The sequence below is a fragment of the Electrona antarctica genome, assembly GCF_951216825.1.
Source record: "Electrona antarctica genome assembly, chromosome: 12".
Taxonomy (NCBI): domain Eukaryota; kingdom Metazoa; phylum Chordata; class Actinopteri; order Myctophiformes; family Myctophidae; genus Electrona; species Electrona antarctica.
The window spans coordinates 51,484,577-51,510,676 of record NC_136793.1 but is presented as its reverse complement, the minus strand read 5'-3'; the positions used below and the strand labels follow the sequence as shown (position 1 = coordinate 51,510,676).

Genomic DNA, 26,100 nt, shown 5'->3' with positions numbered 1-26,100 from the left:
CAGCAAGTGGCATTACGACGGCATCAAGGCCCGCCAAAATAAATTTTGTTCGACTAAATCAACTGTAGATTTAGTCGACTAAAATCTTATGACATTTAGTCGACTAAAACTAGACTAACACTAAAACATTCCGGGTGACTAAAATGTGACTAAAACTAAATGAAAACAATTCAAGAGACTATGACCAAAACTAAAATCAAAATTTGCTGCCAAAAACAACACTGGGTACCGTACACCCTGTCTGTCATCCTCTGTATAGCTTCTTCTACTGCACCTGTGGGTTTCAACCCCTTTCTATATCAAGGCCCATTATTGACCCTAAAGAATATGGTATATACTGTATTGATGTTGGTACCATAGGAGAGATAACAGGCAAACGTTGATCAAAATAACAATTCTTCTACATTCTCTAATTCAGCGGTCATCAATATGTCCGGACCGTGTCGAAGAGTTGGTCTTGTCTGTGGCAAATGTTTGATTTTCTTTTTTTTTTTTTTTACACACCATTATTGTAATGTTCTTATTTTGATCATAAGACTCAATTTCCGAATGTCAAGTCTCTATAGTTTTCTTCAGAACATGTATGACACTAGTGTTCATCATCAATTCAATTAAATTAATCAATTCTTTATTTCAATTCGTAGCCGAATACAGAACACAAATCAACACTGTACAAGTCAGCATTTCACAAACGGCACTCTTAAATATACGAATCAGAAAACATACGATTCCAACGCTAAAGAACTATAAGAGATAGACAGAGAATGAATGAAAACAATTACAATGTTGTGTGTGTTATGTATGTATCGTATCACCATAATGAACCAATATCGGCCATGTATCGTATCGTCAACCATGTATCGTGATACGTATCGTATCACTGTTAACCCATTTTTGGCGGGAACCCCTTTTGGTGTTAGCATTATGTAACGCTTTAGCTATTGAAAAATAGCAGATCTACAAGCTCGTAGCGCGCCACTGAGTGGCGCGCTACGAGCTTGTAGGTCTGCTATTTTTGAAAAATCGAAGAACGACTGACATAGAAACATAGCTTTTTCAGAAAACTGTCAGGATGTAGAAGACATTTTTAGAATCTGATCTCGGGTCAAAATGGGTTAAAATGTATCGTTACACCCCTACACTTGAGCAAAAGTGCTGGAAATCATTTCCCTGAATTGTCCCAGTGAAGGCAGTGATGTGATTTTGAAGGACTTCTGGATCTCATTCCAATCAAAAGGAGCGCAGTGTTAACCACACGGCATAATAGGAGTCCACTAGTAGTACTAGTTCTTCTCAAATGTTTTATTTGCAAGGACGTCCTCTGGGAGTGTACAAATGGAAGTAAATGGACCCGTAATATCATTGTCCACTCGTTTTGTATGTCCATGGCAAAAATTAAATTTTGTCCAGGGCCCAGGAGGTAGAGCAAGGTCGTCCAATGATCCCTGGATTGGCGGTTCGAATCCCCGCTCCTCCTCCTGTCCACATGTCAAAGTGTCCTTGGGCAAGACACACTGAACCCCTACATCGCCTCCAATGAGTCGGTCGGTGTGAGCTCGCCACCGTCGGTGTGTGAATGTGGGAAGTGAGGACGGTGGCGTCGACTGTTCGCCGCTTCACCTCCCAATGTATGAATGAATGAACCATTGTAAAGCGCTTTGAGCACTTGGAAAAGCGCTATAAAATTGCAATTAATTAATGCTGATCCCTCTGCTCTTAACCACTATTAAGCCTATTTTATACTTTTGTTTTGGCCAGCAGTGTAGTGTCCATTGGGCCACTCGGGCACAGGCCCAGTGAGTCAATCGAGATCTTGCCCAGTCTAGCTTCTGAAATACTGGGGCGAAAAAAATAAGAAAAACAACAAAAGATATCCTAGATTGGCAGTAGCCTCGCGTCACCAGACTTTCTCGCTCACCTCGGAGTGACATTGGCAGCCCCTCACCCTGTGCATGCACATTTCTGTTGTGTAGCCAACGTGTCCAAAATCAACCACAGCAAGCCACCTTTCTTTTAAATCAGGGGTGCCCAAAAGGTAGATCGCGATCTACCAGTAGATCACAAAGGCTGTGCAGGTAGATCACATGACATACCCCTAAAGAGTATTTCATTTAAATATATTGAAGAAAAAAAACGATTAAATAAAAAAAACATTTCTCCCCCTCTATTTCCCATTCCAAGTGCATTTGTCTTATACTGTACAGAATGTAACACGAACTCTACTATTCCGAAGCCCCCTCAGGTACATATTTAAACTATTTTCAGCAATGGTATAATAATTGATTTGGTGGGTAGATCTTGCCGAGCTGGTCATTTTGAAAGTAGCTCTCAAGTCAAAAAGTGTGGGCTCCCCTGTTTTAAATGGTCTCCCCATTAGCAAGTCGGCAAAAACCGGTTGCGACCCACTCGCGGTGCTCATTTGCCCAGTCAACGTTTTTAATCCACGCTACCCGCCTGGTCTTGGTTGTGGCAGCGGTGGCCGAACTGTTTGCGGAGCGTTCTTGATACCGGAAGGTCGCCAGTTCGTATCCCCGGACCGGCACGTTAAAATTACCACCGCTGAAGTGCCCTTGAGCAAGGCATTGAACCACTACCATGAAATGTTCTGTGAGCAGGGCCTGGCTGTAAACAAGTATCTGATGCTTAGTCCAGTTACCCTGGGTAAATATAGTAACTTTGCTTAACTTTGCTTTGCCATTTGAAAATGGCTTGTAGATACTAGATAGATAGGGGTGTAGCGATATAGTAACTGCATCGAAAACTAGATTTTAATTTCTAGAATCAAAGAAAGTATTTCGAAATGAAAACGGCGACATTGACTATGTATCGTATCACCATAACGAACCGATATCGGCTAATGTATCGTATCGTCAACCATGTATCGTGATACGTATCGTATCGCTGTTAACCCATTTTGGGCGGGAACCCCTTTTGGTGTTAGCATTATGTAATGCTTTAGCTATTGAAAAATAGCAGATCTACAAGCTCAGCTCTACGAGCTTGTAGGTCTGCTATTTTTGAAAAATCTATTTCAGAAAACTGTCGGGACGTAGAAGACATTTTTAGAATCTGATCTCAGGTCAAAATGGGTTAAAATGTATCGTTACACGCCTACTTGTCGATCATAGCTTGTAGATCTGCTGCGTTTGAAATGTTTTGAAAAGTCACGAAAAATCTGTAATAATTTAGAAAAATTAGCAACACAATACACAAATCTTCTCTTATGGGGGCAGAATCTATTTGCGGTCCGTAAACCAAATATACATATCAATCTGGGGGGCCCTTGACAATGCATTCATTTGAAAACCACAGATTTATAACGTATACAGTTTTGAATTTGTGTGTTTATTATTTTTTTCTCTCCCTGGTTTATTGAAGCCCCATGGCAGTAAGGGAGCGGCCAAGTTGAACAAGTCTGATCGGCTCAAGAAGACTGAAGCACCCTCGCGCAGCCGCAAGGCCAAGGCTGCCCAGTCCGATAACAAGCCACAGCCAGGTTGGTCATTCTCTGTGTTTTTTGAGTGGTGCAACCACTCCAAGGAACAGCAATGTCCGTGTTCAACTATGTTTGTGACTATGTTTGTGTGTGACTATGTTTGTGTGTGACCAGTACCAATGAGTACCAAAAGTGGCGCTGTTGTGCCAGAAACGGAGAGAGAGAGAGATAGTGCTGCACTGTTGCCTGCTAATAAGAGAGAGAGAGAGAAAGAGAGAGAGAGAGAGAGAGAGAGAGAGGGGGGCGGGGGGGATTTTTTTTTAATTCTAAACTATTATATAATAGGTGCAGGAGTTAACCACGTTCATCCCGGACCCCGGAGGTCCTGTTTTTGGGGCATGGTGAATCATTCTCAAAAAGCCCTATGCTTATAGTGTCTCATGCGCCTGGTGTTGCACAGAAAACGCGTTGCACCACAGAAAACGCGGCTTACGTTTCTTAACACAATTTGTGCCCAAGACGTCCACGTCTGTAGTGTACACGTCTGTTTTTTTCTTCTTCAAAATGTCAAAATGTGGGCAACCCACGTCGCTATTTTGAAAGAATAAGAATAAGTGTTTCATATTATTGTCACTACTACTACACAAGTATAGTAACAATGACCGTAATGGTAATAACAATCATGGCAGTGACAAAAATAGAAATGCTAAATGTAATAATTTGCTGAAGCTGAAGCTGAACTTGTAATGACAGGAGGCATTACATTGTCGTGCTGACCATTTTACATTCACGGGTAGTCCCAGGCGGTGCTTCTTCATATTATTCACATATTGTTTTTCTTGCCTTTTTTGTATTTCTGTATACGGCATAGGGCATTCACTTCTAGTCATTTTTACTAGTTGACTAGTTGCCTAGTTTACTAGTCGACTAGTCGACTAGTTGTTTAACTACCTATTATGTAAAAAATGAAATAAATTAAAAAAAAATGGCCTACAAAATCGGGGGAAAAAATAAAAAAATAAACTTTTATTTTTTATTTTGTCTTATCAACTAGTCAACTAGTACCAACAAGGTCGACTAGTGGATTTACTAGTCGACTAGTAAACTAGTCGACTAGTTGCTTAATGCCCTAATACGGCAGTATACTTTCCTTACTCTGTACCTGTAACTCTGTAGCTCATAACTGCTGTGAAACTCTCCGGCGGGATCAATAAAGCTATAAATCTATCTCACACATATCTTTATCTACAAAATGCGGCTGCTAGAGTGTTAACTAGAACTAAAATGAGAGAACACATTACCCCAGGTCTATCATCACTGCATTGGCTCCCAGTGGTTTTTAGAATTTATTTTAAAATTCTTTTACTTGTTTATAAATCCCTAAATGGTCTTGCACCTTCGTACCTCCGTGACTGCCTACCTGGATATGTCCCTAACCGCCCCGTCAGGTCCTCCACCGCTGGCCTGCTTGAAGTGCCTAAAAAAAATGTGCACAACAAAAACATGGCGAGGCAGCTTTTTGCTTCTACGGCCCAACAGCCTGGAATAAATGACCATTTCTCAACTCAAAGACTCACCTCTTCACTCTTGCTTTTAGTCGAGTTTTAATATCTGCGCTACCTACTCTGTCCTGACTGATTTGCTGCATGTTGTGTTTTTATTTATTTATTTCTCTATGTTTTCATGCTTTTATTTTGTTCTTTGCCATTGTTCTATAATTTTTAACTACTTTGCTGTGTTTTATTGTATTCTATTGTTGTGTCCTGCCCCGTGAAGCACTTTGAGCTGCATTTATGTATGAAAGGTGCTATATAAATAAAGTTTATTATTATTATTATTGCAGCTGCCAAGCGGAAGAAGAGGAAAATGGGCACGTATAACTTGGTTCCAACGAGGAAGAAAGCCAGGGTCCTGAAACACCAGGAGAAAGTGAGTCCCTCAGACCCGTGTTCAATATTCTTTTCTCTTATCCCATTCAGGCCTGACGTCGAAATAAAAAAAACGTTCGCTCTGAAAGAATATATATTCAAAGATTTGTGCCGCATTTTTACGATTTTTCAAAAATAGCAGACCTACAAGTTCATAGCGCGCCACTCGGTGGCGCGCTATGAGCTTGTAGATCTGCTATTTTTCAATAGCTAAAGTATAACATAATGCTTAGTTAAAACACCAAAAGGGGTTCCCGCCCAAAATGGGTTTAAAGCTATAATATGACACACATGCGTCCTCAGGTCTAAATGGGTTAATATTTACTTTGCCAAGACGAATTTTAGGCCTGACATCGAAATAAATTAAAAAAAAGTCTTCTAAATCATTTTTTCATTTTTTTCCCTGAAAAATACATATGGTTCTATATCAGTGGTGCTCAATATTTTATGTCAAAGACCCCCAAAAATTATATGTAATTGGCCGCCGACCCCCCCGTCTGAAAATATGTTGTTCCAGGGACCTCCCCAGAAAAAAATATTTGAGGTAAAAAAACGTTTGCTCTGAAAGAATATACATTCGAAGATTTGCGACACATTTTCGCGATTTTAAAAGAAAATAGCAGACCTACAAGCTCGTAGCGCGGCACTCGTCTCGGTGCCGCGCTATGAGCTTGTAGATCTGCTATTTTTCAATAGCGAAAGTATAACATGATGCTTAAAACACCAAAAGGGGTTCCCGCCCAGAATGGGTTAGAGCAGGGGTTCTCAACGTTTTTGGCTGGAGACCCCCGAAAATGCTTTGGCCATGTCTCGCTATTTTTTTTAATCTTTTTTTATGGTTATAATGTGGTTATATTCATGTAGAAAACAGAAGAAGAAATTATTATTATAACTAAAGCTAGCAAAATAAACTGGAATAAAAAAACAGGATAGTAGTACAGTGGTGCATCCCGTGGATGCAGAGGTCGTTGTTTTATTGCGTCCCTCAACTATAAACTGCGTTTTGGGATGCAAAGTGCACCCTATTTTAATCTCTGTTATGGTATATGGATGTGTTCACAGCTCCAAAAACACGTTTTTAATGTTCATATTTAAATAAAGATTATCACTAATCGTCGCCTAATGTTATCCGTATCACGCTAGGGCTCCGCTGCAGCCAACAGGCGTCGCGCCAATGCATGGAATGTTCCCTTTTTTTTTAATCAATGAAGGGTGCTCCACTGCCGACGTTGCGTTGCGTTGCGTCCCCCCGGTTAATTTTGTGACGCCGTCAGAACGCAACGGGACGCAACACAGTCGGGGTGGAGCTTCGGCGTCAGCGCTCACCTACATATGTCTTGGATTGATTGATTGATTGATCAACACTTTAATTAATAGATTTGCATTGCTGTCAACGAGGAGCTGCCTCAGTGAACACATTGGTAGTTCCACTGAGATTTCACCCTCTGTGGGGACTAGGGAGCTGTCAATCGGATGCTGGCAGGCCTTGCCCTTGTTGGAGGATTTGGTCCTCACAAGAATAGTAATACAAGTACACTACACTACACACACACACGCTCACGAAATGTGTGTGATTGATTGGCACGTGCGGGCCCCTGAGTCCCGGCCCTGGAAAAGCTCCAGGGCCGGGACTCGGGGGGGCCCCTGGGCTGCAGTCTGGTCGGCCTTTGTACGTCACATCGAATCCTAACAAACGCATCAAATCAACACAGCGTTCGGCAGGAGAAGTAGCTCACATTAAACCACAAATATATGGGTGAATGTAGCGCACAACCTACATGTAAAGCGCTTTGGATAAAAGCGCTATAATAATGCACCATTTATTCTCCTGTTTAGAAAGAGGATCTAAGCGCCGGCGCGGAGACAAACGGATCTGCAACAGGCGGGCAGAGAACGGAGCTCCCAGTGGAAGATCTGACGGCCGAACAGGAGACCTTCACCCCCAGGAAGGAATCCAAGATGGAGGAGGAGGAGGAGGAGGAAGACAGCCATGTGGAGGAATACACAGAGCTGGCTTTAGATTCCCTGGACCTGAAGGCCCAGCAAGAGCTGCTCTCTCCCTCTCACTCAGGTGGACGGCCACTAATGAATATGTATTTTATATTTGATGTCTTTAACCCATTTTGACCTGAGATCAGATTCTAAAAATGTCTTCTACATCCCGACAGTTTTCTGAAAAAGCTATGTTTCTATGTCAGTCGTTCTTCGATTTTTTCAAAAATAGCAGACCTACACGCTCGTAGCGCGCCACCGAGTGGCGCGCTATGAGCTTGTAGATCTGCGATTTTTCTAAAATAGCAGACCTAAAAGCTTGTAGCGTGCCACTCGGTGGCGCGCTATGAGCTTGTAGATCTGCTATTTTTCAATAGCTAAAGCATAACATAATGCTAAAACCAAAAAGGGTTCCCGCCCGAAATGGGTTAATATGATGATTAATTGCAGTGTGTGTGTAACTGTGTATACTATACTCATCAAACGTAATCTCTCCCAACAGGAAATATTTCGCTGCTTTTGTGCGACACTCGTACGACAAAGTACAACATCCAAACGTAGAAAGATGAAATACAGAGAAGGTTTCTGTCTGTACTTACAGGACATTTATTGATTGCTGGCGTTTTCCTCGTTTTCTGTCTCCGAGCGACAGCATGTGTTCCATACGATGGTTTAGCAGCAGTGGGGGTTCGTTATTATCGCTCATCGTGATAAGCGCTCACAATAACCACACGGAAGGGATTTTAAATGATCGTGAAATTGTCCTCCGTCATACGTCATTTAAAACACGTTCGGGGGCCTTAGATTAACACCTTGAGGGCCCGGACGTATTTAATCCATTAATACAATTTGCCCATCATTTATAGCGCCCGGACCACTTTTACCGGGGCACCGGAAGTTGTTGTGAATGTCTGTGTAGCAGCTAACAATAGCCACACCACTCTAGAGTCGATCGACAACAACGGGAGGTAAGAATAAATCTATCGCGACTAGCGACTGGACCGCGGAGCGCCGTCTAACACAGGATCTTTTTTCATAATTAGACGGGATGATTTAGATCGCGAGTTATGAGCGTTTTAAGATTTTCGTTTTCGTCCGCTAAACAGGCAGGGAACATTTCCGATGACGTGTCACTGTTGTGCAACACCGAGGATTGGGCAACAAGCGCTCCTAGGCTGTGGAGCGATGCGATCGGTTTTGATATCATTAATCTCCGTCCCGTTAATCAATCTCCGTCTCGGGCAACTGCCCGTGAACTTGAACTTGACGGTGATCTCCGTCCTGCGCCTCCAAGGTGTTAATCTATCCATCCTATCTAGGCTGCCGGGGTCGATCGATTACCTTTTGGAGCATAACGCCGAAGTATTTGCAGCTTTGATTCACGGAAATCAGGCGGAAAATAGTCCCATGGGTTGCTGTTGAAGAGAAAAAACATGCCGCCATTACGAAACGAACAAAGCCCGCACAGCATGTTGTAGTCCAAACAAACCAGCCGTTCACTTGCATTGAACTCATTTTCCCAGAAGCCCTAGCAGCCCAGGTCCGTGAGCTGCATACTTGGTAACACTTAAAACCCTCAATACTTAGTGAAACGGACCTGCAAAGAGTGTACTTGGTATGTTCTGACCCATTCAGGACGGGAACCCCTTTAGGTGTTTTAAGCATTATGTTATACTTTAGCTATAGAAAAATAGCAGCTCTACAAGCTCACAGCGCGGCACCGAGTGCCGCGCTGTGAGCTTGTAGAGCTGCTATTTTTTTAAATAACTCAAATCTTTGCTTCTGGAAGGTCCCTGGAACCATATATATATATATATATATATATAAGAAAGCTAGATGGCTCACCCGCGCTCTGGCCAATGGAGAGCGACGTTGCTACGTGGCGGCCATCTTACTTCGGGGGAGCATAACATTGTGTCTATGGGGCATATACTTTTAAATAACCATAACGTGCTTAATTTAAAACCGATTTTCAAACGGTTTGGTTTGTTATAAACGTCAGAGATGTCCGCATACTTAGGTGCTTTTATACCACGTTCATATAAAAAACAAAATTAAGCAGATAAGCGCCCTGAATCATAAACACGTTGACAACGTTCAATCCGTCAAGATTTGGATGCTGTGTGTTCTCGGGATCGGGATCATCTCGTTAATAGCAATTACTTACATTGTCCACAATAATGGTGACATGACATGATTTCCGTGCGGTTTCCGTCCCTATAGCCGTGGGTGTGGAAGCCACAGAGAGCGACCTGGCTGAGGAGCTGCCTCTGTGCTGCTGTCGCATGGAGACCCCGTCCTCCGCCGACAGCCTGTCCACACTGGAGCAGACCTGCATGGCCGCCGAGAGCGTGGACGGAATGGTAAGACCCCACCCTAAAGAAACGGGAGGACACTCCACGCCACAGCCATAGAGTAAGACAACTCGATTCATTTTCATGGGGCCAGTCCAATCGGCGGGCTCTTCTACATAATGGACTTCTATTGGCGAATAGAAGACACCGGAAGTTTACGGAACGCATTGGAGTCTTATGGGGCTCGCGCGGTTTACATGAACCACGTGACTGGGCTGTTTTCTGCCCCCTCAATGTCGTAACCCTGTCTTACTCTATATATGGCTCTGACTCGCACAACCCGTGAGTCACACAAAAAGGCACCAGATGTCGTTCGTCCCGAGAGCGTTTTTTATTTTTTTATTGTTGTGTTTTTGATAGTCGATGATTTATTTATTTATTTTTTAATAGAGCGGTCCTCTTGTAAGAAACATCATGATTCATATTGTTATGCAATGATGTTTTCAAATTAACTTGGAGGGTCTTCCCCACGAAGGGAGGGGCTGGAAGGAGCGCCGCGGCTTTTGGTGATTGGGTCAGTGGGGTAGGGAGCCCTCTGCTGTGTTCATTGTAGGGGGGGGGGGGGGGGGGAGACGACGATTTACTATTACTAGCCCTTACCCGTTGTGAAATACTTGCCGCCTTGTGGCCGCGCGGGGGGGGGGGGGGGTACTGCGCCCTGTGGCCACGGGGGGTACTGCGCCCTGGGTGCGTTTTCGTAATTTTTAATTCACTAATAAATTCATTATTAATTATATATTTATATATTTGTTAAATTGGAAAAAGGGCTTTGTTAAGACCTCCATATTATTATGGTCAATGCCTGTATGAAAAGTGGGAGTGATTGGTGCAGGCAGTAAGGAGCTACGGCAGTCACAGTGACACACAGACAGACAGACAGACAGACAGACACTGTCAGAATTATAGTATGATGATGAAGTGCCTATCGGGTCGCAACTCGAACAGGGCTGCGTCGGCTCAAGCAAACTTCCCAGCGTAGTGCTGCCAACGAATATTCCATATTCGAATGAATATTCAAATGTAAAAAATGAAAGAATAATCGAATATTTTAATACTGTAGATAACACTGAATGAAGCTGAGCTGATGTCACAGTTCACTTAATCCATTGAGACCTGGAACGTTAGCGTTTAACCACATTAACCATTAACCCATTTTGGGCGGGAACCCCTTTTGGTGTTTTAAACATTATGTTATAATTTAGCTATTGAAAAATAGCAGATCTACAAGCTCATAGCGCGCCACCGAGTGGCGCACTATGAACTTGTAGGTCTGCTATTTTTGAAAAATCGTTAAAATGTGCCTCAAATCTTTCCGAAAATTGTCATGATTTAGAAAACCTTTTTTTTTAAATTTCGACGTCAGGCCTGAATGGGTTAATACAGTACGTGGTCACCATGGTGTTATTCTGACAATTGAGTGGTAAAAGATACAGTATGTCCTGTCCTTTTTGTAATGCAGCCCAATAGAGCGTCGCAGTCCCTTTCATGACGATGACGACGACGACAGACGGGCCCGGAAGAGAATTCCCCATTCATTTTTTTCCCATAGACGTTTCAGAAAGTATTTATTTAAAGACCTTTTGTAAGCCTCAGACAAAGCCAACTCTTGTTTTGGGCCTGATCAAATAATTGGGAAGAAGAAAGAACTTCCAGACCCAGGGTGCCGGCCCGGTTCTGGCGAGCCGCCCCGCGTCCGAAACGGTCGAGAAATGACAGAGTTACCGTGTGGGGGTCCCTCTACTGTACTGTACTGTACTGTCACACCCGAAACCATACAGTTAACTTAATATGTGTATGTGTGTTAGGCTGCGTAACTTGGTTGTGAAAACCAACCGAACTCTATTTTCGTGCTCGGACAGATATTTTCGTGCTCGGACAGACCCAGGCAGGCAGGCAGCCAGCCAGGGACAGACCCAGGGACACACAAAGCTCCGTATTGAAGTGGTTGCACCACACGTTTAAAAAAAAAAAAGTTTTTCTTCTTCTAATTATTTGATCGGCCCAAAACATTGTGTTTATTGTCATGATTTGTCACAAGAAGAGGGTGAGAAGAGGGTGACCCTTTGTCCGAGGGCTAAATGTCTTTAAATACATACTTTTTGAAACGTCTATGGGAAAAATGAATAGGGAATTCTCTTCCGGGCCTGTTGTCGACATGTGAAGGGCGACGCTCTATCGTATTGATAGATCAACATGGGGTCCGGGGACCCCCAAGGGTTCTGGAGAGGGTTCCAGCCAGGACGTCCCAGCTAAATGATTGACAGTCGAGAACCAAAGTTCCAGTGTTGTTTATGGCAGCAAATTTTTATTTTAGTTTTAGTCTCTTGAATAGTTTTCATTTAGCTTTAGTCACCTGGAATGTCTTAGTGTTAGTCTAGTTTTAGTCGACTAAATCTACAGTTGATTTAGTCGAACAAAATGTATTTTGGCGGGTCTTGATGCCGTCGTCTTGACTGTTTTTACACTTGCTGAAAATAGCCGATCTGCGACGCGTTGTGAGCTTGTAGATCTGCTATTTTCAGCATGCAACCAAGTGTAAAATGACTTATACTGGATCTCTTGTCCACTATAGTCCCTTCCTAACATTTTAGTCTAGTTTTAATTTGTTGACAAAATCGTCAGTAAATTTTGTCTTAGTTTTAGTCATGTTTTCATGTAGTTTCCGTCAGTGGAAAAAGGTACTCGGCGAACATCTTTCGTCTTCGTTTTAGTCGACGAAATCAACAATGCAACAGAAGTGCTGCTGTGGCCGTTTGTTTATGAAAGGACCTATAACATAAAATTCAACTTTTTCACTTTATTTTGTGTTTTTGGGGCTCCCATATGTTTTTTCTATCCCCACAATTTTTTTTTGAACAATCAGGCTTTCATATCATATGGGTGCTTTAATGGAAATTGCTCTCAGGAACAGCTCAACTGATTTTGGCCTCATCGTGATGTCATCAATGTCACCCTACTTTGTATAATTCCTCCTCTTCTTCAGTCATCGGTTCCAAATTTGCATTTCCACTTTGTTTACAATGTCTGCCATTGTTGATTTTCCAAGCTGGCATGGACTGGAAACAAGCCTGGTTTTACCGTATCTAGCATCAGTATTATAATGAAAAAGCTATGTTTCTATGTCAGTCGTTCTTCTATTTTTCAAAAATAGCAGACCTACAAGCTCATAGCGCGCCACTCGGTGGCACGCTATTCACGGCCTGAAAAGGTTGAGAACCACTGACATTCTTGACAGTCCACACCCAGGCACCAGTTTGGGTCCTGGGGAGACATCACATTTCTCTTTTGGGTAAAAGCAAAGCAAAGCAAAGTTCTTTGTTTACCCAGGGAAGTGGACTAAGCTCGAGATGCTTGTTTACAGCCACACCCTGCTCATAGAACATTTCATGGTAGGGGTTCAATGCCTTGCTCAAGGGCACTTCAGCGGTGGTAATTTTAACGTGCCGGTCCGGGGATTCGAACTGGCGACCTTCCGGTATCAAGACCGCTCCGCAAACCGTTCGGCCACCGCTGCCCTGGGTCACAGGCTAAAAAAAGTTTGGGATCCACTGATTTACAGTATGCTCTTTGTTTCTCTCCAGGTGAGTCGTTGCCAGAAGCGAGTGATGAAGCAGGAGATGATGCGTCCCTCCAACACGGTTCACCTGCTGGTCCTGTGTGAAGACCACCGCGCCGGCATGGTCAAGCACCAGTGCTGCCCGGGCTGTGGACTCTTCTGTAGGGCGGTGAGTAAGGGCTGTGGACTCTTCTGTAGGGCTGTAGACTCTTCTGTAGGACTGTGGACTCTTCTGTAGGGCTGTAGACTCTTCTGTAGGGCGGTGGACTCTTCTGTATGGCTGTAGACTCTTCTGTAGGGCGGTGGACTCTTCTGTATGGCTGTAGACTCTTCTGTAGGGCTGTAGACTCTTCTGTAGGGCTGTAGACTTATGTAGGGCTGTAGACTTCTGTAGGGCTGTAGACTTCTGTAGGGCTGTAGACTCTTCTGTAGGGCTGTAGACTCTTCTGTAGGGCTGTAGACTTCTGTAGGGCTGTAGACTCTTCTGTAGGGCTGTAGACTCTTCTGTAGGGCTGTAGACTCTTCTGTAGGGCTGTGGACTCTTCTGTAGGGCGGTGGACTCTTCTGTAGGGCGGTCAACTCTTCTGTAGGGCTGTGGACTCTTCTGTAGGGCTGTGGACTCTTCTGTAGGGCGGTGGACTCTTCTGTAGGGCGGTCAACTCTTCTGTAGGGCTGTAGACTCTTCTGTAGGGCTGTAGTCTCTTCTGTAGGGCGGTGGACTCTTCTGCAGGGCTGTGGGCTCTTCTGTAGGGTGGTCAACTCTTCTGTAGGGCTGTGGACTCTTCTGTAGGGCTGTGGACTCTTCTGTAGGGCGGTCAACTCTTCTGTAGGGCTGTGGACTCTTCTGTAGGGCGGTCAACTCTTCTGTAGGGCGGTGGACTCTTCTGTAGGGCGGTCGACTCTTCTGTAGGGCTGTGGACTCTTCTGTAGGGCTGTGGACTCTTCTGTAGGGCTGTGGACTCTTCTGTAGGGCGGTGGACTCTTCTGCAGGGCTGTGGGCTCTTCTGTAGGGCGGTCGACTCTTCTGTAGGTCTGTGGACTCTTCTGTAGGGCGGTGGGCTCTTCTGTAGGGTAGTGAGTAAGGGCTGTGGACTCTTCTGTAGGGCGGTGAGTAAGGACTGTGGACTCTTCTGTAGGGTGGTGAGTAAGGACTGTGGACTCTTCTGTAGGGCTGTAGACTCTTCTGTAGGGCGGTGGACTCTTCTGTATGGCTGTAGACTCTTCTGTAGGGCGGTGGACTCTTCTGTATGGCTGTAGACTCTTCTGTAGGGCTGTAGACTCTTCTGTAGGGCTGTAGACTTCTGTAGGGCTGTAGACTTCTGTAGGGCTGTAGACTTCTGTAGGGCTGTAGACTCTTCTGTAGGGCTGTAGACTCTTCTGTAGGGCTGTAGACTTCTGTAGGGCTGTAGACTCTTCTGTAGGGCTGTAGACTCTTCTGTAGGGCTGTAGACTCTTCTGTAGGGCTGTAGACTCTTCTGTAGGGCTGTGGACTCTTCTGTAGGGCGGTGGACTCTTCTGTAGGGCGGTCAACTCTTCTGTAGGGCTGTGGACTCTTCTGTAGGGCTGTGGACTCTTCTGTAGGGCGGTGGACTCTTCTGTAGGGCGGTCAACTCTTCTGTAGGGCTGTAGACTCTTCTGTAGGGCTGTAGTCTCTTCTGTAGGGCGGTGGACTCTTCTGCAGGGCTGTGGGCTCTTCTGTAGGGTGGTCAACTCTTCTGTAGGGCTGTGGACTCTTCTGTAGGGCTGTGGACTCTTCTGTAGGGCGGTCAACTCTTCTGTAGGGCTGTGGACTCTTCTGTAGGGCGGTCAACTCTTCTGTAGGGCGGTGGACTCTTCTGTAGGGCGGTCGACTCTTCTGTAGGGCTGTGGACTCTTCTGTAGGGCTGTGGACTCTTCTGTAGGGCTGTGGACTCTTCTGTAGGGCGGTGGACTCTTCTGCAGGGCTGTGGGCTCTTCTGTAGGGCGGTCGACTCTTCTGTAGGTCTGTGGACTCTTCTGTAGGGCGGTGGGCTCTTCTGTAGGGTAGTGAGTAAGGGCTGTGGACTCTTCTGTAGGGCGGTGAGTAAGGACTGTGGACTCTTCTGTAGGGTGGTGAGTAAGGACTGTGGACTCTTCTGTAGGGCTGTGGACTCTTCTGTAGGGCTGTGGACTCTTCTGTAGGGCGGTTAGTAAGGACTGTGGACTCTTCTGTAGGGCTGTGAACTCTTCTGTAGGGCGGTGAGTAAGGACTGTGGACTCTTCTGTAGGGCTGTGGACTCTCCTGTAGGGCTGAGTAAGGGCTGTGGACTCTTCTGTAGGGCGGTGGGTAAGGACTGGACTCTTCTGTAGGGCGGTGAGTAAGGACTGTGGACTCTTCTGTAGGGCGGTGAGTAAGGACTGTGGACTCTTCTGTAGGGTGGTGAGTAAGGACTGTGGACTCTTCTGTAGGGCAGTGTTAATTGAACTCAAGCGTTGTACAAACGGAACCAAATAGACCCATAAGCGTTGCGGCCTCGTAAAGGTTCCATTTGGGACATGATGTTGATAAACACTGCATTGAAACATGTCTGTCCAGGTTGGTTCTCCGCTGAACACACCAGATTAACATTTATATTCAGATTAGCTCTTTGAGACATTCAACTGATGCTTTTCACTAGACTCGAGAAACTCCGCCTCGGCTCAGGAGGTAGAGCGGCCCTTTGTTAACCCATTTTGACCTGAGATCAAATCACTGAATGCTCCTTTTTAAGCGTAAACATTCTCGGTTCTATTCTATGCCCGGCTGTTGGTGGATTTGCCCTTGGAAGGTGTCCTTCCAAGGGCAAGAGCAAGGGGTCCCCTCCAAGGGGGCAGGCAGACTTTCCAACGTTGAAGCTCTGGGTCCTAGTGGTAGGAGGAGGGACTACAGGCGGACCCGTGGATTCATGACCGGGAAACCCCGTGCAGCTGGGCTTTAACGTTGAGCGCTCGGTTGCCCTACGTCACTCAGGACCTCAAAGTTGAGGTCCTGGGAGGGACTTCCGGCAGTCTTCCGGGTGCTTCAAAACGCCACTGAGCAACTTCCACTGACATGAATAGCTGGGGGGGCGGAGCTTCGCGCCAGTTCAGTCTCTATTATATATATACTCTATGGTCCCCTCGCAGACAATATTTTCAAATGGGAGTCCGTGGCCAAACACTTCAATCGATTTGGCACGAAAATCGTTTTGAGAACCACTGACTCATATTTCCAGCGCACGAGCAGCTGCCTAAATCCAGGGATATGATGTGACCCGTGGGGTCTCGATAGGCCTATAACGAGCCCATCTGTGCTTCTATGCTCCGTCTCAAACTGTGCTTTTTCAATTATGAGTCGGCATCTTTGAACTGCAGTACCCCAGGCTTTCCTTATTGCCAGCTGCGCGGCCAGCATATTATTAGTTGTCCCAAACTGGATCTTCCTTCTCTATCCCATTTTGACCTGAGATCAGATTCTGAAAATGTCTTCTACATCCTGACAGTTTTCTGAAAAAGCTATGTTTCTATGTCAGTGGTTCTTCGATAGCAGACCTACAAGCTCGCAGCGCGCCACTCGGTGGCGCGCTATGAGCTTGTAGATCTGCTATGTTTGAGTGGTGTAAACCACTCCTACAACTGGCTTTGTTAGTTTGTCTGTCAGTCTGTTCGTACCAAAAAATGAGCATGGTTGCTATGGTCACCCAGTTCACACAGGTGTGATTTCATTACGTCAGACCACAGCTGATCAGTCTATATAAGATCTTACACCACTCAGTTCACACGGGTGTGATTTTTCAATAACTAAAGCACAACATAATGCTAACACCAAAAGGGGTTCCCACCCAAAATGCGCTATTATTCAACACGCTATCACTTTTCAGTACCGTCTTCGATGAATCACGCTTCGATGAACCATTCTGCTCACTGAAGCATCAAATGCCCCGTGTTCTGATCCCTTAGTTGTAATGCCGCCGGAGGAGCTGCGTTCAGGGCAAGTTATTTTTTTACCAGCTGCTTCGTAGAAGCGGCAGGTCAGTGTTTACCTGGGAAACTTGCGACCGGTAGACGGACACCGCTAGTCTTTCTGCCGAGTGTTGCCAAGTCTGCATATTTCCATCCTAACGTGGATTCATTCACAGTTGCTTGCCTGGTTTGGTTTTTGGAGGCTGCTTAGCTTATTTCTGTCACGACAGTTGCCACCACTGGCAACAACGCATGACATCCCATCGTCTGCGCGGCATGGCTAGTCGAGCAGTTCTGATTGGCTGCCTCGTCTCCAGCCATGTTGCCTCAGATTTCTTTAGGGTCACTAATTTGAGCATAACAGCGGAGCGCAGGTAAAAAGTGGCATAACGTCAGCAGCAGACCCACAGATAATAATAATGCAGCTGGTTTTCACTTGAAATTCCAAAAAAAACATAAGGGAGATGGTGAATGACGATCACATACCCTATAACTGACATGAACCCATTTTTGGGCGGGAACCCCCTTTTGGTGTTTCAAGCATTATGTTACACTTTAGCTATTGAAAAATAGCAGATCTACAAGCTTGTAGGTCTGCTATCTTTTGAAAAATCGTGAATATGTGCCACAAATTTTTGAATATATATATTCTTTCAGAGCAAACGTTTTAACTCGAATCTTTCTGGGGGGGGTGGCCCCCCTCAAGGAACAACATATGTTCAGATGGGGGTCCTTGACATGAAAAAGGTTGAGCGCAACTGACATAGAAACACAGGTTTTTCAGAAAACTAAAATCAGCCTCAGGTCTAAATGGATTAACCCAAATCTTAACCCAAATTTAAAAAAAATAATCCTCCAGTTTTCTGAAATAAATATTTTCACGATTTTTCAAAAATAGCAGACCTACAAGCTCATAGCGCGCCACTCGGTGGCGCGCTATGAGCTTGTAGATCTGCTATTTTTCAATAGCTAAATTATAACATAATGTTTAAAACACCAAAAGGGGTTCCCGCCCAGAATGGGTTAAAGCTAAAAGGCAAAATCATCTACTGTGCCAATAAGGAAGAGTGTAGGGAAATGTCACACTTAGCAACTTGCTGCTTCTACCACAGAGCAGTGGTGTAAAGTAACTCAGTACAGAAGTATAATTTTGAGGAACTCGAACCGCAGCAGTTCCGCAGGCTCCACCTTGCCCTTGGTGGTGCCGCAGGCTCAGCTTGAGGCTTGAATGGCCCTCCTAAAGGCCTCACCGTGGGTTTGTTGGGCTTCTTCCTCACAGAAGACACAGGCTGGGGCGCCAACCCATACTGCTCCCGGGTGCCGTCTACTTTCCGGCTGCCACCCGTCTCTCCGGTGGTCACCAGACTATTCCTGGTTGTCACGTAGTCTATAAAAACTATTATTATCATTATTATTGAAGGTGGTAACAGTCCATTTGCTCAGTACAATATTTCGGGGGCATATTTAGAATGTGTGCAGGCTTGAGTATGTTGAATCTAGTTTGCAATTAATGAGGATTTAGTTGACACAATGAAATAAAATGGCGATAATATCCAGTGTGGGGCAGACGGCCTGTCACAGCCAGCTTTGGGAGAGCAGCAGCTTTGTTGTTGCGTGGAAAGCGGTAAAATGAGACTTTCGTGGTTGTTTTCGTCTCAGATTTAGCCCGACGGAGCGTCACAGTATAACTCTATGGGGACACAAAAGCGACACAAAAGTAGGACCCGGAAGTATCTCTGGAGGGGGGGCGCTCACGTCACGGCTAAAACACTGAATGGCTCCATGTCCCATCGCTTTACACCAGGGCTGTGCCTCCATCTTTAAGGTCTCTCTCTCTCTCTCCTCCCCCCTCCCCACAGGGAACCTTCATGGAGTGCCAGCCATATGGCACCATGGCCCATCGCTTCCACCAGGGCTGTGCCTCCATCTTGAAGGAGCACAGGTTCTGTCCCCACTGCGGGGAGGATGCCAGCAGGGCCCACCAGGTCACCGTCTGCAAGCCTGAACCGACCACCACGACGACGACGACGCCCTCTTTGCCCAGGTCGGAGCCGGTGCCCACTCTGCCAGCTGCGCCCGCCGTGCTGCCGCCGCTGCCCGCTGTGCCCCAGATTCTCAGGGCCAAGAAGTCCAGCGAGCCACATGGCACGAGGGAGAGCGACATGATGAGTCCAGACAGGTGAGTTGAGCTTAGCCCATTTTTTGGCCCTTTAAAGAAAAAAAAGTCTTCTAAATCCTGACGGTTTTCTGAAATACCTCATGTTTTCTGTATCAGTGGTGCTCAATATTTCATGTCAAGGACCCCAACAATTATATGTAATTGGCCACCGACCCCCCCCCCCCCCCCCCCCCCATCTGAAAATATGTTGTTCCAGGAACCTCTCAGAAGCAACGATTCGAGTTAAAAACGTTCGCTCTGAAAGAATATATATTCAAAGAATATTCAAACCACATTTTCGCGATTTTTTTCCAAAAAAATAGCAGACCTACAAGCTCTTAGCGCGCCACTCGGTGGCGCGCTATGAGCGAGACTTCTAGAGACAACAGGCAAATGTTTATTCCATTATTATTACATTTAATAATAATTCTACAATCTCTTATTGTGTACCAAATGCAACCCGGTTTCATTTCATGCTCTCGGGAGTTAAATATCATGCCCATATATGGTCCACTTGGTCACCAACCAAGCTATCATTTAGGGACCGGCTGGAACCCCCTCAAGGACCACTGGTGGTCATGGCTGAGGGAAGTAGGGGTGCTGGGGGGGGCTGGAGCACCTTCTCCGCCCAGGCACAGCCCCCCCTCGGACAGGAGGGGGAAAATAATAATAATTTTAATCAAAACAGATTTCTGTTAATGGACTAATAAATATGCTGTATCACAGTATCGGTGCCTTATCCTGGTTAATTGCCTGTGTCAGTTTGCTCATGGGTGCGGAGAGGGAAAGTAACTTTTCTGCGTGAAAATTAGCGAAAATGCGCGTACACGAGGCACGTGCACGTGCATTTTGCGGCGCGCGCTTACGCGCACACTCCCCCTACTAAGCGTTCAGCACCTCCTACTGTCAACATCTTCCCGCGGCCATGCTGGTGGTTCCCGGACCACTGGTCGAAAACCACTAGCCTGGTTAATAAACCAGACCGAATCAGCCGTTGGCAAAAAAATAATTGCCTGCCAGCGGATTAGGGTCTGGCGAGGCTCAGTAGCACGCCTCTTTCCTACAACCGAGAACAGGTCGGACCAATCGGGACACGGTATGCAATATGGGCGGGCTTTGGTACAGTGACGTTCAATGCTTGAGACCTTTGACTGACAGTAGCTCTGACCAATTGCGTCAAAGAGAAAATGTTTGAACCCGCCCCCCGGGAAATGTAATCCAAGTGGAGCCAGCCCAGACTAATATACCGCGACAGTGTTGTGTGATATTAGTCTGGCTTATTAGCAATGTCTCGGGACCCCCGCCCCGCCCCGCCCCCTCCCGACCCCCAATATAAATTGACTGCTACAATAACCTTAAACCATTTTGGGCGGGAACCCCTTTTTGTGTTTTAAGCATTGTTATAATTTAGCTATTTAAAAATAGCAGATCTACAAGCTCATAGCGCGCCACCGAGTGGCGCGCTACGAGCTTGTAGGTCTGCTATTTTTGAAAAATCGTGAAAAAAAAATAAAAATCTTTTTTTTTATTTTTTTATTTTTTTGAAAATAATTTGTGGGACCCCCTAAAATAATTTGGCGACCCCCCGAGGGGTCGCGACCCACGAGTTGAGAACCCCTGCTCTAGCGTAAAGCACATTGCCACTCCTTTTATTGACATGACATTGGCAGTGTGTTCTGGCAATATTCCCATTTCCACTTGAGGCGTTTAGCTGACGGCACTCTCATTTATACCGTGACGTTAATGTGTGACTAAGGACCGTTAGGTCTCCATCATCGCAGACATCCGGTAGGAAGGGGGGGGGGGGGGGGGGGGGGGCGGGGCAGTCCACCCTTAACCCATTCTGGGCGGGAACCCCTTTTTGGTGTTTTAAAGGACAACTTTAGTTTTTTTCAACCAAGGTTCATGTTTTAGGTTTTTATTAGAGAAACTAAAAGGTGAGTGTTAATTTTCTTTCATTTGCTGCTTTCTTTCGTTTTAGGGATTTTAGCAGTTTTTGACAGGGGGGCGGGGGCATGTGAGCATGGGTCTAAATATGTATTTTTTTACAACATTTTATGGCGATTTTTTTTATTTATTATTTACTATAGTCCTACTAGACCCCAATAAATTACATCTGGCCACAAAGGATCTATTGAATGTGCCAAACTAACATATTGAGCCTATACACACAGTATAAGCCTTCCCCCAGTAGGCTACCTTCACATTCAGTAGATCCTGTGATCTTCTGTGGCCAGATGTAATTTCCTGGCGTTTATTAGGACTATAGTAAACCATAAAAAAAGAAATCACCATCAAATTGTGTAAAAAAATACATATTTAGCCCCATGCTCGAATGCCCCCGCCCCCCTGTCAAAAACAGCTAAAATCCCTAAAACGAAAGAAAGCAGCAAATGAAAGAAAATGTACACATCTTTTACTTTATCTAATAACAACCTAAAACATGAACCTTGGTTGAAAAAAGTTGTCCTTTTAAACATTATGTTATAATTTAGCTATTGAAAAATAGCAGATCTACAAGCTTGTAGGCAGCTTGTAGGTCTGCTATTTTTGAAAAATCGTGAAAATATTTATTTCAGAGGATTTAGAAGATTTTTTTATTTTAATTTCGAGGTCAGGCCTAAATAAGCTAGACGGATGGTTTTCCCAAGTAGTCATTCTGTGTCACTACGGGACCCTGACGAAGGCTTTTACAGCCGAAACGCGTAGGTCTTCTTTTTTTTTTAATGCTCTTTGCCGAGCTAATGCCTCTTACATAAAGGCTTTTTACTTGACAGTAACAGAGTGCCTTGCCCTCTGGGCCTCTTTTTGTATTGCCATTTTCGAACCCTCGCCAACAAGCACCTGTTTACAACCACACGGACCACACGGCCTTCTTTCTATTCAACGTTGATTCTGTGTGTTTTAATATCTCTCTAAGGTTGAAGGGCGACCATGTGACTGCTGGAGAGAATCGTCCCAAGGAGTCCCTGGAGAGCATCCTGACGGCGCTGGATGATGAGAAGTACGTTTAACCCGTTTTGACTTGAGATCAGATTCTAAAAAAATGTCTTCTACATCCTGACAGTTTTCTGAAAAAGCTATGTTTCTATGTCAGTCGTTCTTCGATTTTTCAAAAATAGCAGACCTACAAGCTCGTAGCGCGCCACTCGGTGGCGCGCTACGAGCTTGTAGATCTGCTATTTTTCAATAGCTAAAGCATAACATAATGCCAAAAGTGGTTCCCGCCCAAAATGGGTTAATTTGATGCAAAGTGTAACATTGGATCACACATGGCTGTGCATGACTAACCCAAATATTTGTCTTATAGTTTAATAGACGGTAGGATATCAAATAAGACGTTATCAAATATTTGAAACCGCCCAATGTAGTAGAGTGTACTACTACCGCAACAGAGGTCAGAATTGTGTTGTCTTTAACCCATTTTGACCTGAAATCAGATTCTAAAAAATGTCTTCTACATCCTGACAGTTTTCTGAAAAAGCTATGTTTCTATGTCAGTGGTTCTTCGATTCTTCAAAAATAGCAGACCTACAAGCTCGTAGCGCGCCACTCGGTGGTGCGCTATGAGCTTGTAGATCTGCTATTTTTCAATAGCTAAAGCATAACATAATGCTAACACCAAAAGTGGTTCCCGCCCAAAATGGGTTAATAAAGGGGTGTGGTAACCAAGGCCCGGCAAGAGGTGATCCGATCAGGTTTTCAGGGACCGATCCCGATCACCGATTGTTTTTCTCACGATCGGCAGATATACCGATCTTGTGCGTAAGGGGAAGATTTTAATATTCCCCAAATTATTATATGTCAAAACTCAAAACCCACGTCAAAACTGTTCCTGTGTGTGTGTGTGTGTGTGTGTGTGTGTGTGGCGAGGTCGGGAGAATGTTTAGAGGCTGTCACAAAGATGCAAAACGATATTATGCTATATATATCTGATTGACTTTTATACCACTTAAATGCTATAAAAGATTGTTTTATCCGATCGAGTCATTTAAATGGTAAATGGTGCATTTATATAGCGCCTTTATCCAAGGCGCTTTACATAGATTGTGCATTACATTCACCTTGCATGGCGGAAGCCATGCAAGGTACCAACCAGCACATCGGGAGCAATTTGGGGTTCAGTGTCTTGCCCAAGGACACTTCGACATGTAGACAGGAGGAGCCGGGATTCGAACCGCCGTCCCATGGATCATTGGACGACCTGCTCTACCTCTTGAGCCACAGTCGCCCCCATTTGGAAGGAAAATCGTCCGTTCACCGATAGGCCGATCGATCGGAGCACCTCTTTGGGCTCAAATGATTTAACTTTTAGCTAACTATATTCCTCGTGTGTTTAGATATTGAACTTGCGTGATACCCTTAGGGAACTAATACCCCTTTGGTTATTCTACCTGGTCAGTCAGAGTACTTTCTCATAGTACCTAGAGTCCAATCTGTGACAAAACTGATTTATTGTGATCTATGTTCTTTCCAGCTTGAAACCAAAGAAAGTGAAATATCCCACCAAACAGCTGTACATCTCTGCGAAACAGGGAGATCTCCAGAAAGTCATTCACCTACTAGGTAAGAAGAACACAGAACATTATGCTAGTTGCTGCTGGGGCTTTTTTCATTCACCTACTAGGTAAGAAGAACACAGAACATTATGCTAGTTGCTGCTGGGGCTTTTTTCATTCACCTACTAGGTAAGAAGAACACAGAGCATTATGCTAGTTGCTGCTGGGGCTTTTTTCATTCACCTACTAGGTAAGAAGAACACAGAGCATTATGCTAGTTGCTGCTGGGGCTTTTTTCATTCACCTACTAGGTAAGAAGAACACAGAGCATTATGCTAGTTGCTGCTGGGGCTTTTTTCATTCACCTTCTAGGTAAGAAGAACACAGAGCATTATGCTAGTTGCTGCTGGGGCTTTTTTCATTCACCTTCTAGGTAAGAAGAACACAGAGCATTATGCTAGTTGCTGCTGGGGCTTTTTTCATTCACCTTCTAGGTAAGAAGAACACAGAGCATTATGCTAGTTGCTGCTGGGGCTTTTTTCATTCACCTACTAGGTAAGAAGAACACAGAGCATTATGCTAGTTGCTGCTGGGGCTTTTTTCATTCACCTACTATAAAGAACACAGAACATTATGCTAGTTGCTGCTGGGGCTTTTTTCATTCACCTACTAGGTAAGAAGAACACAGAGAATTATGCTAGTTGCTGCTGGGGCTTTTTCATTCACCTACTAGGTAAGAAGAACACAGAGCATTATGCTAGTTGCTGCTGGGGCTTTTTTCATTCACCTACTAGGTAAGAAGAACACAGAGCATTATGCTAGTTGCTGCTGGGGCTTTTTTCATTCACCTACTAGGTAAGAAGAACACAGAACATTATGCTAGTTGCTGCTGGGGCTTTTTTCATTCACCTACTAGGTAAGAAGAGAACACAGAACATTATGCTAGTTGCTGCTGGGGCTTTTTCATTCACCTACTAGGTAAAAAGAACACAGAGCGTTATGCTAGTTGCTGCTGGGGCTTTTTTCATTCACCTACTAGGTAAGAAGAACACAAAGAATTATGCTAGTTGCTGCTGGGGCTTTTTTCATTCACCTACTAGGTAAGAAGAAGAACACAGAACATTATGCTAGTTGCTGCTGGGGCTTTTTTCATTCACCTACTAGGTAAGAAGAAGAACACAGAACATTATGCTAGTTGCTGCTGGGGCTTTTTTCATTCACCTACTAGGTAAGAAGAGAACACAGAATATTATGCTAGTTGCTGCTGGGGCTTTTTTCATTCACCTAAGAACACAGAACATTATGCTAGTTGCTGCTGGGGTACCCTCTTCATCACCTACTAGGCGAGAAGAACACAGAACATTATGCTAGTTGCTGCTGGGGCTTTTATTCAAAGTACATTACAGTTCCAGGAGTATTACCTGTTGACCGTATGGTATATGAACATGTTTTAGCCTTCATAAGTCATAACGCCTTCCTCTTAATTAGGGTTAACACCCCGAACGCCCGGGGTTATTTAATCCATTAAATCATAGCGCCCAGCGATCGGTTTTGATATCAATAATCTCCGTCCTTTTGATCAATCTCCGCCTTGAGCGCTGGCCGTTACTAATTGATAGGGCGGAGAACTCCGTCCTGTGCGCTGTTAATCACATCACATGGTGGTATTTAGCAGTTGACTGTGAAAATCATAGAGCATTGCCTTATTTGTTCCACCTAAAAAATAATTGGTGTCATTGTTCTTTCCATGACAAAATATTTCTGATGTGTATCATTACCTTAAATTCTCAGTCGCTTTCAGTTATTTGGACTCCATAGAAGCCAGCATGTCTTCTATGGAAACGTAGCCTGGGTTCCAGCCTGATTCGCTGCGTTCCGCTGGTCTGAAATGTCGCTGGTCTGAAATGTCGCTGGTCTGAACTGTCGCTGGTCTGAACTGTCACGTTTCAGATCAGCGGAACGCAGCAAATCACGCTGGAACCCAGGTTAATGGAAACATGTCACACACCCGGAAAATCAATCAATCAATCAATCAATCAACCTTTATTTATATAGCACATTTACACAACCGAAGTTGCTTCACAGTAAACAAGGTATAGAAACAATGTATATAAACATGGTATAAGAACATGATAAAAGAATTGCATCGAGAAAGTACTAGAATAACAGAAGAATACTTAACCATTGGAATCAAAAAACAAATGCGTAACCATCTAGGACGGTCAAACAACATTGAAG

The 26,100-nt window shown here is 44.8% G+C and overlaps 1 protein-coding gene across 1 annotated transcript in view; it reads left to right on the top strand.

Annotated features, from left to right (window-relative positions):
• Positions 1-26,100, top strand: part of LOC306934685 (histone-lysine N-methyltransferase EHMT1-like) — a 60,770-nt gene that overhangs the window by 2,842 nt on the left and 31,828 nt on the right. The window contains exons 3-10 of the mRNA XM_079517365.1: positions 3,379-3,496; positions 5,280-5,365; positions 7,201-7,435; positions 9,580-9,719; positions 13,292-13,435; positions 19,065-19,384; positions 22,284-22,367; positions 23,841-23,929. Coding sequence (XP_079373491.1) covers positions 3,379-3,496; positions 5,280-5,365; positions 7,201-7,435; positions 9,580-9,719; positions 13,292-13,435; positions 19,065-19,384; positions 22,284-22,367; positions 23,841-23,929 — 1,216 coding nt within the window. The remainder of the gene's footprint in view (positions 1-3,378; positions 3,497-5,279; positions 5,366-7,200; positions 7,436-9,579; positions 9,720-13,291; positions 13,436-19,064; positions 19,385-22,283; positions 22,368-23,840; positions 23,930-26,100) is intronic.